At 37.1% G+C, this 12,113-nt stretch overlaps 1 protein-coding gene across 1 annotated transcript in view; it reads left to right on the top strand.

The window, feature by feature from the left end:
* PREX2 (phosphatidylinositol-3,4,5-trisphosphate-dependent Rac exchange factor 2) overlaps positions 1–12,113 on the top strand; it is a 306,900-nt gene that overhangs the window by 62,436 nt on the left and 232,351 nt on the right. The window contains exons 2-5 of the mRNA XM_012663111.1: positions 846–917; positions 2,211–2,333; positions 4,629–4,733; positions 11,708–11,809. Coding sequence (XP_012518565.1) covers positions 846–917; positions 2,211–2,333; positions 4,629–4,733; positions 11,708–11,809 — 402 coding nt within the window. The remainder of the gene's footprint in view (positions 1–845; positions 918–2,210; positions 2,334–4,628; positions 4,734–11,707; positions 11,810–12,113) is intronic.

Here is a 12,113-nt window from a genome sequence, read left to right as displayed (position 1 = left end):
TGGTTGGCGAAGTGTTCCAGGCAGACAAGGGAAGGAATGATCTTACCTGGCCACTAGGTAGCTCATGGATGATGTCTTGAGGACATAAACCAAATTTGCTGGATGGAAATTCCCTTCTCTTCTTCCTTCTAAACATTTAAGGCTCAATAGAAATAGATGATTCTACTCTTTTTTTAAATTGCAGAAATAATGGCTTATTTGGTCATAGGTCAAAGCTTAATGACCATAAAGAAGAGTCTAAATCTTTGAAATACTAATACTAATCAGCTTATTTGCCTACCATAGGGCTGTGGAGAGCCCTGACCCAAACCCAGAAATTTAAATCCTAGCTTTCTAAAAGGTGGGTGGAGGAGAGTAGAGGGAAAAGGAAATTCTTTTATTCCTTCTTGAAGGGTCCTCCCTGGAAATAGTTATTAGCAAGGATATCTATCTGTCTATCTGTCAGTTCTAAGAGATTCACTTCAGAATTTCTGACCCTTTTGTTTTTTATTAGAAATATCATTTCTCATTTGATTTTGGTCTATTCGTGTTTTGCAAGGCTTAGAAGTTTAGGAAACATCTGACTCTAAATGCATATGTTAGAACTTCGTGATCCTAGTGGATAAACTTAATTTATATATATTTGATTATTTTTGGTCTTATCCCAGCACTATATAGGAAGTATAATTCCCAGAGAGGAGCAGCAATGCACAAGGGTTTCATGTGTTACAACAAAACTATTATGGTCAACTATTAGATTTTTCAACTTTGGCTTCTTGTGGAAGAATTAACTTAATTCTGTTCAACACCCAGTCATTTTATTCACCTGATGTTACCTTCATAATATTTTTTCTTTTTTCATGCAGGCATTCTTACACCGAATGAACCAGTGTGCAGCATCAAAAGTTGACAAAAATGTAACAGAGGAAACAGTGAAGGTGAGGAGGTACAATTGGCCCTCGACCCCCACACAAACTCCGCTTAGGTAAACTTTTCTATGGGTGTGGTACTTCAGAACCCTCAGCTTCTCTTCAGTTATACTATAAGTGACCATGCCAGTTGCTTGTGTCAGTAATAATTTGAAAAAGGGGCACTAGGGTTTGGGGAATGAGACAGGAGTTAAGAGGATGGCATAGAAGTCATAGAGAAACTTTTTACTAAAGTCTTGGGAAAATTTGAACAGAGCAAGAAAAATAAACCCGAGAATACGAACCCAGGTGGCTTAGGAAGGCAGGATGTGTGCAAATGTGACATCCAATCTCTGTGATCGCTATAGAACAAAGGATTTGAATGGTCCACTCAATTAGGAAGTCCGCATAATATCTTCAATTCAGAAACAAATATATAAACATTTCCTTTAAACTTTAGGGTAAGAAAATTGTGAAGAGTTTTTGAAAAAAAATAAAGGATAGTAAATGAAAATTAATTATACTGTAATGATATTCGTTTAAGTTGTATACACCATTGATATTTACGCTAATCTACTGTTTTATTTTACTGAAAATAAAAAATTTCTAAAGAATTTCTAATGTTCTTCTGACTGTATTTCCCCATAAATTAAATGCCTAACTTTCAAATTTTCCTACCATGGGAATATTTCAGTTAGCAAGCTTTGGGTTGCAAGCAAAAGAAAGCTGTTGTTCAGATTGACTTTGAAGACACTTTCACTCACGTATCAGGGACTCCAAGACAGAAGAGAAAGTTTAGCACTGGTGACGCAGGGAGGCCAACTGGGTTGCTAGATTCTTTCCAGCTATTCTCTGCCACAAAGATTATCAGCTTTGCCCACCAACAACCCCCACCTCCTGTGGCTGCAAAAGGACTCTGTAACTCTCTCACCTGTCGTTTCCACACGTGACACCTTCTTCTAGAGGGAGAAAAGGATTGTCCATTCCAGGGTACCCTTCTTAAGAGCAAAGGCACCCTGCCTTGAAAAGCCTGCTAACAAATCTGCTCATTTCCTTCCAGCCCATTCTCAGGAAGAGAGTGGGACTGCCATGCTTAGACTGGGCCACTCAGGCCTTGCCCAGACAGCCAGGCTTGGTCCCCAGAGTTGTGTTGGAGTGGAGGAGAAGTCCAGACAAAATTGGGACCCTACCAACAAGGTGGGAGGAAGGCACAGATGTGGGGTTTTCAGCTTGGAGAGAGAGTACTGTACTCACAGACTTGTTTTTTTTTTTTTTTTAACGTGCTTCACTACTGCACTTACTTACACATTTATTTATTTACAGATGTTGTTCTCAAACATTGAAGATATCCTTGCAGTACATAAAGAATTCTTAAAAGTTGTGGAAGAGTGCTTACATCCCGAACCTCATGCCCAGCAAGAAGTGGGAACCTGCTTTCTTCACTTTGTAGGATACATTTTTGTTTGTTTTAAAAGGTCTTTCCCCCTAGTTTTGAAGGTTTAGCTTTTGGCATAGTAGTGTGTGTGAATTTAGCATTAGAAGTAAAATCTGACACCAAAAGTTTGGGGTCTTTTAAGGCCAGAGAAGTCTTCCACTTAGAGCCAGAAAAGGGGAGAGGGCCTCACATCATCCGTTTTACTCAGTGAGGAATAAACAGCCTTTTCTTTTCCCCGACAAGTTAGTTCTTCGCATCCTCTGAAGCTTTGAATTCTAATGAATATTCAGGCTGTTCATAATGAATGGATTTTTATGTTTCTCTCAAACATAGAGCATTTTTCTTTTGAGGCAGAAAACCCTTGCCTTATAATGGCACGACGAGCCTTTTATTAGTCATAATGTTCCCTTGTTAACCGACTTGCGACAAACCTGGAGGTGAACGAACCCCGTAGGCCTGTGACTGACTGTTCTTCAGGGACGTGTTTCCCAGAGAGTTGTCCTGAGCAGTGCCCAGGGAACGAGCCGGCACTGAGCTGTTTCAGATTGCACATCCTGTGTCTGGATGATCATTTTCATCTCTTTATACGTGAAACCTCAAATTACTTAAGCAATCAATTTGCAAAGTACAAAGCCACCTATATTGTGAAAATTGTTTTCAGAACTAAAGGGCATTCATACTAAAAAAGAAAAGAGTGCTGCTATTTATACCATTCCATTGATGCTAATTTTGAGAATACCAGTTTGAATCCATGTATCTATCAAAATGCTACACAATTGATGTTTTATTTAAAAATGGGTAACAGGATTTTGTCACAGAATCAAATTTTGTGTGTTTTAAATTTTACATTTAGTCTTTATAAAGGTTTCCCTATATAATTTCTAGATCTATCTTTCTATATGCAGTGAGCAGGCTCTGTATATGTTCATTTTATAATCAGAAAATATTTCATAAAAATAGTTATACTAAAGGGAAAGGCTTTGTCTTGGGCACAGCTGGAAGCCACGGTGTTTGTGTCCACTTACTCAAGACTGCTCCCCGCTTTCACAAAAGAATTGAAAGAATCAGGCTCTTTTGCCAGCTGGAGTAGTTGCTATCTCGGTCCAGGCCTGCACATGGGAATCTCGTACCCTGACATCCATTTCCTTAGTAACACGTTATGAATCTGTCATCCATGAATTTAGCTAAACTATTTCTGAAGTTTGTTTTTTTTCTGGCTCTTGCCATGTCTTGACATAAGTGATTCAATACATTCTCTGCTGGCTGTATAAAATAGCACTTAAGTGTTTCTAAATGCATGCCTTTGAAATTTCAAAAGGCATACTTCTCTTTTAATATTTGATCAATACATTTTTTGTGTCTTCCTCTGTAATTAGTACTGCTGTGGTAGATTAGCCACTTTGAGAAAGTCTAACAAATGAAAGGGAGCTCAGAGATAATGATGGTAAAATTCCTGTTTTTTTTTTTTTGCAAGAATCCCCTCTATCCATCTGTGAAGCCTGTTTATTTTGTTTCTGTGATCACTTTTAGTGACACCTCTAAATATAGTGAAATATAGTGAAATCTCTGTATTGATCCTGAGTCTGGAATCTGGACACTGCCCTTGTAAATGTCCACTGAATGTCCTAGTATTATGGTTCGGAGCTACATAGAATTGTCATTCTTTTACAGTTTGATGCTATTTGAAAGTAGCTACTATTTCCTGGCTTTTCTATACTAACAAATATCTCTCTCTGAAATGACCTCTCAGATGTAGTGTCTTCAGGGTCTGCCATTATCTTAGTTACTTGTTGCTAGATATTGTCCAGTTTGTCAGTGTCGCTCTTAAACACAACTGTCTAGATTGGTGTATATGAACTGCAAGGTACTATGTTTCCCTATTCCCATATGATCTGGTTCTTGCTTTTCTCTCTACCTAAAATGACTTTCTTCCCTCTCTCTGCCTGGGAATCACAGATTCATCTCACTGGACCTTGCTCAGTTGTTACTTCATTTTTTCAATTTGTGACTGAATCCTCATGGCAAAGCTCAGTACTCTCTTCTTGGTGCTTTGCCTCCCTTTGGTTCATTTATCTGTTATTGCACTCATCATAATGGCGTAAAATTGATAGATGTCTGTCTCCTTTTCTAGGCTATTCTTCATGGATCAGGGAAAATGAATCAATAAAATTTACATATATATGCACAGAGTACAGCTCTTGAAATATAATAAATGCTTAGTGAAGCTTATTTATGCATATCACATAGGTTAAAATTTCAAAGTGGTGAATAAAATGATTCTCATTTATTCTTACTTGAATTCACAGAAAGACAAGTTTCGTATCTATGATGAATATTGTAGTAACCATGAGAAGGCACAAAAATTGCTTCTTGAACTTAACAAAATAAGAACAGTCCGGACTTTTCTTTTGGTAAGTGTGTATTTATGTGTTACTGTGTGTTGATATTTGTTGATAGGTGCAGTAAGAACCAAGAAATAGCATGAATATGGTATAAAAGTCTGTGGGATAACTCTTTTAGCATCTCTAGGAAGCTAGAATCCGTTGATAAATATGAGAAGTGAGGACTGGGATAAGCTTGTATATGGGGAAATACCGCTAATGTCCTCTCCTGGTTGATTAGAGATTGTCTGTGAGACCCCGCAGTTTCCTAGCGAGAGAAGAACTTATGCCCAGAGTTCTTCATGCTTTATAGTCCCAACTCCCTAGGGTTTTATTTACTTCTGCTGAGGGAGCTGTTAAGTAGGGCAGTGGCAAGAAGGAAGTAAATCGTAGATACGGTAGAAAATAAATGTGAAGATTGACCTTTCTCTTACATACATTCATTCCTTATTCGGGTTTCATAAAAACAGCAAGAATGTATGTTTAATTTCTTTAGGTTAGCACAAATAAATGCATACTTTGGCAGTTGCTTGGACAATTTAATGGCCAGTGAGGACCAGATTGTAAGCCTACACTTCAGTGATATTTAGCAAATTGTGGCATTGTACAGCCATCCCCCAAATCCAGTTTTAATTTCCATCGCCTCAGAAAGACCTTCGTGTGCCTTTCCAGCCCATCTCTCCTCCCGTCATTAGCTCCAAGCAACGACTGATTTGCTTTCATCTCTACAGATTTGCCTTTTCTGGAGATTTTATATAAGCGGAATCATATAATGTAATCTTTTGTGCCTGGCTTCTTTTTACTTAGTAAAATGTTTTTGATGTTTGTCCTTGTTATAGCATGTATCTATTTTCCATTCATTTTTGTCGCTGAATAGTATTCCATTGCGTGGCTATACCATATTTTGTTTACCCATTTGCCAGGTAATAGACTGGGTCTGTGTCCAGTTTTGGCTAGTATAAATAATGCTGTTATGAACATTCATGTACAAGTCTTTGTGTGGATGTTTATTTTAATTCTCTTGGGTAGCTACTAAGAGTGGGATTGCTGGGTTGTATGATAAGTTTACTTTTAAGAAACTACAATATGATTTGCAGGTGTGGTTGTGCCATATCCAAAAACAATGTATGTGGATTCCAGTTTCTCTATATCTTTGTCAAGACTTGGTATTATCAGTCTTTCTCGTTCTAGCCATGCTAATAAGTGTATAGTGGTATCTCGTAGTGGTCACTGTATTTTGCTAATGACTAATGATATTAAGCATGCTGTCATGTGCTCATTAACCACTAATGTATCTTTTTTGGTGAAATGCTTATTCAAATCTTTTAAATTGGGATGTTTATCTCATATTGAGCCATAAGTATTTATTATTTTGGATAGAAGTCCTATATAAGCTATATAATTTGCAAATACAAGTTTCCTCTTAGTGTGGTTTGTCTTTTCATTTTTAAAATATTATCTTTTAAAAATTGAAAGTTTTAAATTTTGATGAAGTCCAATATATTAAATTTTTTTCATTGTGATCATATTTAAGAAATCTGTATTCAGGTTTTGTACTTATTTTGTAAAGTTTTTTTTCTAAGTATTTTATTCTTCTTTGATGTTATTGTGATTGGATTTGTCTTAATGCTATTTTTGAACTATTTATTGTTAGTATATAGAAAGTCACTTTACTTTTGTATATTGATCTTATATCCATTGGTCTAAATCCATGTATTAGTTAGGTAGTTCTTTTGTAGGTTATTTAGGAATTTTGCATATGTCATCTGAAGAAAAGACAGTTTTACTTCTTTTCCAGTGTGGATGCCTTGTTTTTTTTTTTTTCCCCTTGCCTTGTTGCACTAGCTAGAATCTTCAGTACAGGCTGAATAGAAGTGATCAGAGCAGGCACCTCTGCCGTGGTTCTGATCTTAGGGGGAAAACTTTCAGTCCTTCATCATTTAAGTATGATGTTAGCTATTGGTTTTTAAGTGGATGTCATTTCTTAGGTCGAAGTTCCATTATATTCCTAGTTCACTGAGAGATTTTATGTCTTAAATTATCCAGTTATTGAGGGTGGATACTGAAATCTCCAAGTATAATTAAGTTGTCTATTTCACCCTTCTATTATGTCAGTTTTTGTTTTAGGTATTTTGGAGCTCTGTTGTTAGATATGTATGCATTCATAATTGTTATATTCATATTTCTATTTATCATCAGTAATGTCTCTTTTTGTCCCTAGGAGTATTTCTTCTGTTAAAGTCTATTTTTCCTAGCCATGGTAGCTCTCTTACAGTTTGTATATTATATGTTTTTCCGTTATTTTACTTATAAACTATTTATGATCCTTGAAATGTATCTGGTAGAAGGCATATTGTTGGATCTTGCTTTTATTAATCCAGTCTGACAATCTCTGTCTTTTGATTGGAATGTTTAGTTTGTTTACCTTTAATGTAATTATTGATACAGTTGTATTTACATGTACCCTTTTTTATTTTTTTCTTTATGTCTCTTTTTTTTGCTCCTCTGCTCTTCTTTTATTGCCTATTTTTGTGTTAAAAAGCATTTTTAATGTACCATTTTAATTTCTGTGTTGATTTTTTTAAATTACATTTTTAAGGTTTTTTTTTTTTTGGTGATTGCTCTAGGAACTACAATATATATCTTATCAATTCCGTTTTAGGTTAATACTGATTTGAATTGAAATACAGGGGAAATTTTGCTATAATATTTCCTGGTAGAAATGAGAAATGTTCCATTTCATCTCCCCTCTATTATGCTATTTTTGCTATATATATTACATTATATATGTTATGAACTACATAACAGAGTGTTACAATTAATGCTTTCTATATTTTTCTACAGATTTTTATATTTACCTACAATATCTACCATTTCCGTTGCTCTTATTTTTTCCTGTGTATTCGACTCTGATGTCAGGCTTTTCAGCCTGAAGAACTTCCTTTAGTACTTCTTGTAAGTCATTTCTACTGGTTGTGACTTCTCTACGTCTTTGTTTATCTGGCAAGGCCTTCATTTTGCCTTCCTTTTTGAAGAGTTGTTTTGTTGGATGTAGAACTCTTCATTGATAGATTTTTTTTTCCTTTCAGTGCTTTTAATATGTCATTCCACTACCTTATGGCTTCCGTTGTGTCTGATGAGGAGGCATCTGCTATAACTGTATTGTCGTTATACTTTATACGACAGGTCACAGTGCTTTCTTGCTGCTTTCAAGATTTTCTCTTTGTCTTTCAGTAGTTCAACTATGATGTGTTTAGCTGTGGATATAATTGTACTTTCCTTACTTGTAGTTGAGCTTTTTAATTATTTAATTAATTATTTTCTTCAAATTTGGGAAGTTTTTAGCCATTCCTTAAAAAAATATATTAATGTGACCCTTTTGTTTTCTTCTTTAGTGACTCCCATTACTCATGTGTTGGTAAGCTTAATGTTTCTCCTTGATTCCTGATGCTCTTTTCATTTTTCTATACTCTTTCTTTTCTTCTCCGTTCTTCAGATTGGATGATTTTTACTTATTTATTGTCGACTCAACTGATTATTTTTTTCTTCCATCTCGTATCTACTGTTTAGCCTAGCTAGTGAATTATTTATTTTATCTCATGTTCATTTGACTCGATTTTATAGTTTCTAATTCTCTGTTGAGATTTTCTGTTTGTGTACTCACTATTAGCATATTGTCCTTTAAGTTTTTAAACACGGTTTAAACACTTTTTGAACATATTTAAAATAGCTATTTCGGAGTCTTTGTTTGCTAAATCCAGCATCTGGTACGCTCAGAGTTAGTTTATATTGACTGTGTATCAGTCACATTTTCCTATTCCTTTGTATATGTCGTATTTTTCATTGAAAACTAGATGTTTCAAATAATGTAGCAACTCTGGATTCTGATATTTTTTTCCCTAAGGTTGGTTATTATTGTTGTTTTGTTTGTTCTGTTTTGTTTTTAGTAACATGCCTGGACTTAGTCTGTGAACCTGTCTTGCTGATATGTGCAGTTGATGATATTTCTGCTCAGTTTTTAATTTTTATAATTTAGCCTAGTTTTTTAGGGATCAGTCCTGTGACTGCTTAGCTTAGTGGTCAGTTAGTGATTTGTCAGAGGTAGTCAAACATTGTTATCTCTCTTGTCCACAGATCTGTGTGTGAGTGTGGGTGGGGGCACATCCAAAGGGTAGGCAGTTTTCAAGTCAGATCTGGGTTTTTGCTCTCCTGGGGCCCTTTGAGGTCTTCCCTGCACGTGTGCACAGCCTCCCGGCCAGCCAGAGATAAATGCAGAGTTTCTCTAAACCCTCTATAGCTCTCCAGGTTATCCCTATTAAAATTTTGGCTCATTTGTATACCAGTTTGACACTTGCCCCAGGCAGGACAGCAATCTCAGGCTAGAATTGTGGACATTCCCTATTTTTCCTATGGAATTTGCTAATTTTATCGACACCGCCAACACTGTGGGATTTTTGCTCTCTGTGGCCCTCCATATCCTTCCCTGGCAGCAGGTTTTCGGGGTCTATGCTACCATGATAACGCCACAGTGAGAACGCCCCTGTGCAAAACAAGCTGGTGAGTGCAGGACACATGGTGCTGGGAGAAGCCTGGGCAAGAATTCCGCAGACTCACACCGTTCTTACATGAAGTTCAGCAGTTTTTTATGAATGAACACTTCTCAATTTGTTTTTTGACGTTAGTTGATTTCCAGAGCCCTGAAATTGTTGTTTTTGACAATTTTTCCCCAGTATTATAGTTGTTTTTTGGGAAAAGCATTTACTGATCTCTTCCTCTGCCATGGCTAGAAGAGGTTCCTATCCTGATGAAATTTTAAGCCTCTTTATAAAGTGTAGGAACTCTGCTGTCTTATCTAATGCATTCTGTTCCCCGCAGTGTTGACTTGGGGGTCACTTTAGTCTAGTTTGCGTAGTGAATTCTGTGAAGCCACATTGAAAAAGTCACAGGTCAAGAATTCTGGTTTTAGACAATCTTACAGCATAGTGTGGTAGATGGAATGTGGCTTCTGTAGTTCTTGCCCTGGCACTAACTGGCCACAAATGATCTGGATGGCTTTAGGACATTCATTCTATCTCTGGTGTCATTTTCCTTGTTCATTAAATGCAAATAATAACGATCACCCTTTGAAAAACACATGGAACTTTACAGATTTTGGGTGATGATCGTATCATTATTTTGTGTTACCTTGGTAAGTTTTTATCATTGGTGAAATCTCTGGGAGCTTATTTAGGAAACCTAGTCTTTATGTATACATAAAGAGAGATTTAGGCCGGGCGCGGTGGCTCACGCCTGTAATCCTAGCTCTCTGGGAGGCCGAGGCAGGCGGATTGTTTGAACTCAGGAGTTCGCAGCCTGAGCAAGAGCGAGACCCCGTCACTACTAAAAGTAGAAAGAAATTAATTGGACAACTAAAAATATATAGAGAAATTAGCCGGGCATGGTGGCGTATGCCTGTAGTCCCAGCTACTCGGGAGGCTGAGGCAGGAGGATCTCTTGAGCCCAGGAGTTTCACTCTAGCCCGGGCAAAAGAGTGAGACTCTGTCTCAAAAAAAAAAAAAAAAAAAAAAAAAAGAGAGAGAGATTTGGCTCTCATATAAGCCAGTCTAAAGTGGTGACCAACCTCTGCTCTTTGGAAGAGAGTTCACATTCTACAAAGTTCTAATGGACAAGGAAATGACAGTGGGCTAGTCTAGACTGTCATGAGTTCTCTTAGTTAGGGCACTTCAGCCCAGAGCTGGGTCGGTGAGGGGTGACCACATTTACAAGGGTGCTACCTCATACTGGATACTGACAGATCACTGGAAATATAATGAGATGTAGATAGTTGTGTTCTGTAGGATTTTTCTGGGAAAATACCATACATGGTTTGAAAGGATACTTTGATAACCTGATTGCAGTAGGGAGTGAAACCCCCAAAGAACATGCTTGTGTAAGAACATGTGTTTGCTGCTCTGCCTTCTAAGGTGTCTGGGTGAAGTGACATTCATGGCTCTGGTTTTGCTGACTTGAGTGAACAAATTGAGGCTGACACGGATTAGCTCAGGACAGTGGAGGGTTGTTCTGCCACCACTGGTTTTCCTTTTGCATCCTTTCCTGCTCAGCATTCGGCCTCTCCTGCCAATGCACATGGAATGGTATTTTTAAAATAATGGTATGAAAGAGACTGACTTAGTTTGACATTTGAAGTGCCCTCTTCTCCCTTCGTCAGGTATTTAAGTACTTCTTCTATGCCAGTCACTCTGATAGGCACTGCAGAAGTCAGGTTTTGGCAAGTTTCAAGTCATTTCTTGGATTGTTTGCTTACGAGGCTTTAAGTCAGAGTCAGTTTCTCTTGACCACCACTTTATGGTCAGTGGAAGCTGCTTTAATTTCACCTCACTCTGATTGCTGATTTTGAGAATTCTCCATTCGCCTTGCTTCTGTGGACAAGACCTCCTTCTCTGACGCTGGGTGGCCAGTATCTTTGGTGAAGTGTGATAGCAAAAAGTGACTTAGAGATCACTGGCTTAAAACCTGCCAGTTTTACAATGAGAAAAACTAGAATTCTGAAATCAGTCTAAGTTGTATAACTAGTCAGTGGCCGAGTCTGAGTTAGAACCCAATTGTACTTATGCCTACCTTTCTGTAATACAGTGTACCTTTCTTTATAAAGCAAAATCTATCATCTGTCTATCTCTCCATCCATCCATCCATCCATCCGTTAATTCATCCCTCTATCGCTTTCTCTATCTTTTTCGTCAGGCTTCATACGCAGGAGAATATATGTGAATTAATTTTTAAGATACAGATTCAAAACACATTTTGGGATCTGTAACTAATGTAAAAGCCCAAGTGTTTCTCTTCGTCTCTCTGTAAATGTTATTTGTGACTGAATATACTCTTCTTAGGGAAAGAAGGTATGTGAAGACATATGCCTTCACAAATTTTCAACATTTTATGGTAGAAGAAAGTTTCATAGCCTAAGATTTAAAGAATGTGGTTAACAACAATTATTTTCACCACAGAACTGCATGCTGCTTGGAGGACGGAAGAACACAGATGTTCCCTTGGAAGGATATTTAGTAACACCAATACAAAGAATATGCAAGTACCCTCTCATTTTGAAGGTATTTTATGCGTGACCTCAACTGTAGCCTTTTCCTTATACCTGCATATTTTGCTGATGATCTTTTAAAAGATTTTTCCTTTTAGAAAGTATGACATTCTAAAGAAAGAGCAGACCATAATTACTGGGAAAAATGGCTATTTTGTCACAAATTTATTTATAGTGTAGGAAATACATTTTCAGCGGAAAAGCCACTAAAAGAGGCTTTTAGTGCTCTTTGTAGGAAACACACTTGTTTGAGTTTCATTTAGAGGAAGTGCATTAGTTTCAAGATAGATCCCATTAAGTTCATTATGACCAGTTTT

Source organism: Propithecus coquereli, unplaced genomic scaffold (assembly GCF_000956105.1).
Source record: "Propithecus coquereli isolate 6110/MARCELLA unplaced genomic scaffold, Pcoq_1.0 Scaffold8, whole genome shotgun sequence".
Taxonomy (NCBI): domain Eukaryota; kingdom Metazoa; phylum Chordata; class Mammalia; order Primates; family Indriidae; genus Propithecus; species Propithecus coquereli.
This window is presented reverse-complemented; position numbering and strand designations above follow the sequence as displayed.